This window comes from Entelurus aequoreus, linkage group LG10 (genome assembly GCF_033978785.1).
Source record: "Entelurus aequoreus isolate RoL-2023_Sb linkage group LG10, RoL_Eaeq_v1.1, whole genome shotgun sequence".
NCBI lineage: Eukaryota > Metazoa > Chordata > Actinopteri > Syngnathiformes > Syngnathidae > Entelurus > Entelurus aequoreus.
In genome coordinates this window covers 5,499,914-5,502,461 of record NC_084740.1, presented here as the reverse complement: position 1 = coordinate 5,502,461, position 2,548 = coordinate 5,499,914, and the positions used below count along the sequence as shown (strand labels likewise).

General features: G+C 38.0%; 1 protein-coding gene across 1 annotated transcript in view; it reads left to right on the top strand.

Moving 5' to 3' along the window:
• The first annotated feature begins 337 nt into the window (after positions 1 to 337).
• jam3a (junctional adhesion molecule 3a) overlaps positions 338 to 2,548 on the top strand; it is a 63,569-nt gene continuing 61,358 nt past the window's right edge. Inside the window, exons 1-2 of the mRNA XM_062059906.1 lie at positions 338 to 354; positions 387 to 523. Coding sequence (XP_061915890.1) covers positions 460 to 523 — 64 coding nt within the window. The 5' untranslated portion in view covers positions 338 to 354; positions 387 to 459. The remainder of the gene's footprint in view (positions 355 to 386; positions 524 to 2,548) is intronic.

Sequence of the window (2,548 nt, the reverse complement as noted above, 5' to 3'; positions counted from 1 at the left end):
ATGGCACATTATTTGCGGGTTATAATTAATGGTTTGCAAAAAGCATATATTGAACCCATAAAGGTGAAATTAGATCATCTCCCATGGCACAGTGTGCCGCGGCACAGTGGTTGCAAAACACTGCAGTAGCTAATGAAAAAATAAATAAAGGCAACAGCTAGAACGGGCGCGCTTTAGTAGTAGCCTGCAAGACAGCGTGCAGGGCGAAGCTACGCCCTCCTCTTGTAGCTATGGAAACTGGTGGATGGCAACATCCACCAGTCCTGAGAGTGTGTGTGTGTGTGTGTGAGTGAGAGAGGGAGAGAGAGAGAGAGAGAGTGTGTGTGTGAGTGAGAGAGGGAGAGAGAGAGAGAGAGAGAGTGTGTGTGTGAGTGAGAGAGAGAGTGTGTGTGTGTGTGCGCGCACATCCTCCTCATACCTCTGCGAGGTGGCGACTGAGAGCGGCTGCCCGCCACACAGATGAGACGCAGCAAGATGGCGATGGCGCGACTGATAGCGTGTTGTGTGCTGTGCTCCAGCCTGGGTAAGACCCTCTTCTCACAGCCTCCTCCCCGCTTTAGGCGCGTGGAATTCGGACGTTTGGTCTGGACAACGCGCGGCTAACACGGGGAAGCATCTGGTGCTAAGTTAGCTCAACGTCAAGAGAGAATGCTAGCTTCACATGCTACTATATACATATGCTAAACATCTACATATATACCTTGTTGTGTTCTATAACTCTATATACATTGTTGTGTACTATAACTCTATATACCTTGTTGTGTTCTATAACTCTAGGACATGTTAGTCTATATATACCTTGTTGTTGTCTATAACTCTATATACCTTGTTGTGTACTATAACTCTATATACCTTGTTGTGTTCTATAACTCTAGGACATGTTAGTCTATATATACCTTGTTGTTGTCTATAACTCTATATACCTTGTTGTGTACTATAACTCTATATATATACCTTGTTGTGTACTATAACTATATACCTTGTTGTGTACTATAACTCTATATACCTTGTTGTGTACTATAACACTATATACCTTGTTGTGGACTATAACTCTATATACCTTGTTGTGTACTATAATACTATATACCTTGTTGTGTACTATAACTCTAGGACATGTTAGACTATATATACCTTGGTGTGTACTATAACTCTATATACCTTGTTGTGTACTATAACCCTATATACCTTGTGTTCTATAACTCTAGGACATGTTAGTCTATATATACCTTGTTGTTGTCTATAACTCTATATACCATGTTGTGTACTATAACTCTATATACCTTGTTGTGTTCTATAAGTCTAGGACATGTTAGTCTATATATACCTTGTTGTTGTCTATAACGCTATATACCTTGTTGTGTACTATAACTCTATATACCTTGTTGTGTTCTATAACTCTAGGACATGTTAGTCTATATATACCTTGTTGTGTTCTATAACTCTATATACCTTGTTGTGTTCTATAACTCTAGAACATTGTTAGTCTATATATACCTTGTGTACTATAACTCTAGGACATTGTTAGTATATATATACCTTGTGGTGTACTATAACTCTAGAACATTGTTTTCTATATATACCTTGTTGTGTTCTATACCTTTAGCACATTGGTTAGTTTGTCTTTGTTAGGACTTGTAACCCCGGGATGAAGGGACTATGATGACTGAGTCAGTATGTTAGTTCCCAGTGCAGGACATTGACTTACATATGACACATGACAAAGCTTATATAAAAGGTTGCATGTTGTCATGTCAGCTGGCTTTATCATCACTTTAGTGTGTGTCTTACCCTGCTAAATACACTTTATCAGCACTTTAGTGTGTTTCTTACCCTGCTAAATACACTTTATCAGCACTTTAGTGTGTTTCTTAACCTGCTAAATACACTTTATCAGCACTTTAGTGTGTTTCTTAACTGGCTTAGTACACTTTATCAGCACTTTAGTGTGTTTCTTAACTGGCTTAGTACACTTTATCAGCACTTTAGTGTGTTTAACTGGCTTAGTACACTTTATCATCACTTTAGTGTGTGTCTTAACCTGCTTAGTACACTTTATCAGCACTTTAGTGTGTTTCTTAACTGGCTTAGTACACTTTATCATCACTTTAGTGTGTGTCTTAACCTGCTTAGTACACTTTATCAGCACTTTAGTGTGTTTCTTAACTGGCTTAGTACACTTTATCATCACTTTAGTGTGTTTCTTAACTGGCTTAGTACACTTTATTATCACTTTAGTGTGTTTCTTAACTGGCTTAGTACACTTTATCATCACTTTAGTGTGTGTCTTAACTGGCTTAGTACACTTTATTATCACTTTAGTGTGTTTCTTAACGGGCTTAGTACACTTTATTATCACTTTAGTGTGTTTCTTAACTGGCTTAGTACACTTTATCATCACTTTAGTGTGTGCCTTAACTGGCTTAGTACACTTTATTATCACTTTAGTGTGTTTCTTAACTGGCTTAGTACACTTTATCATCACTTCAGTGTGTTTCTTAACTGGCTTAGTACACTTTATCATCACTTTAGTGTGTGTCTTAACTGGCTA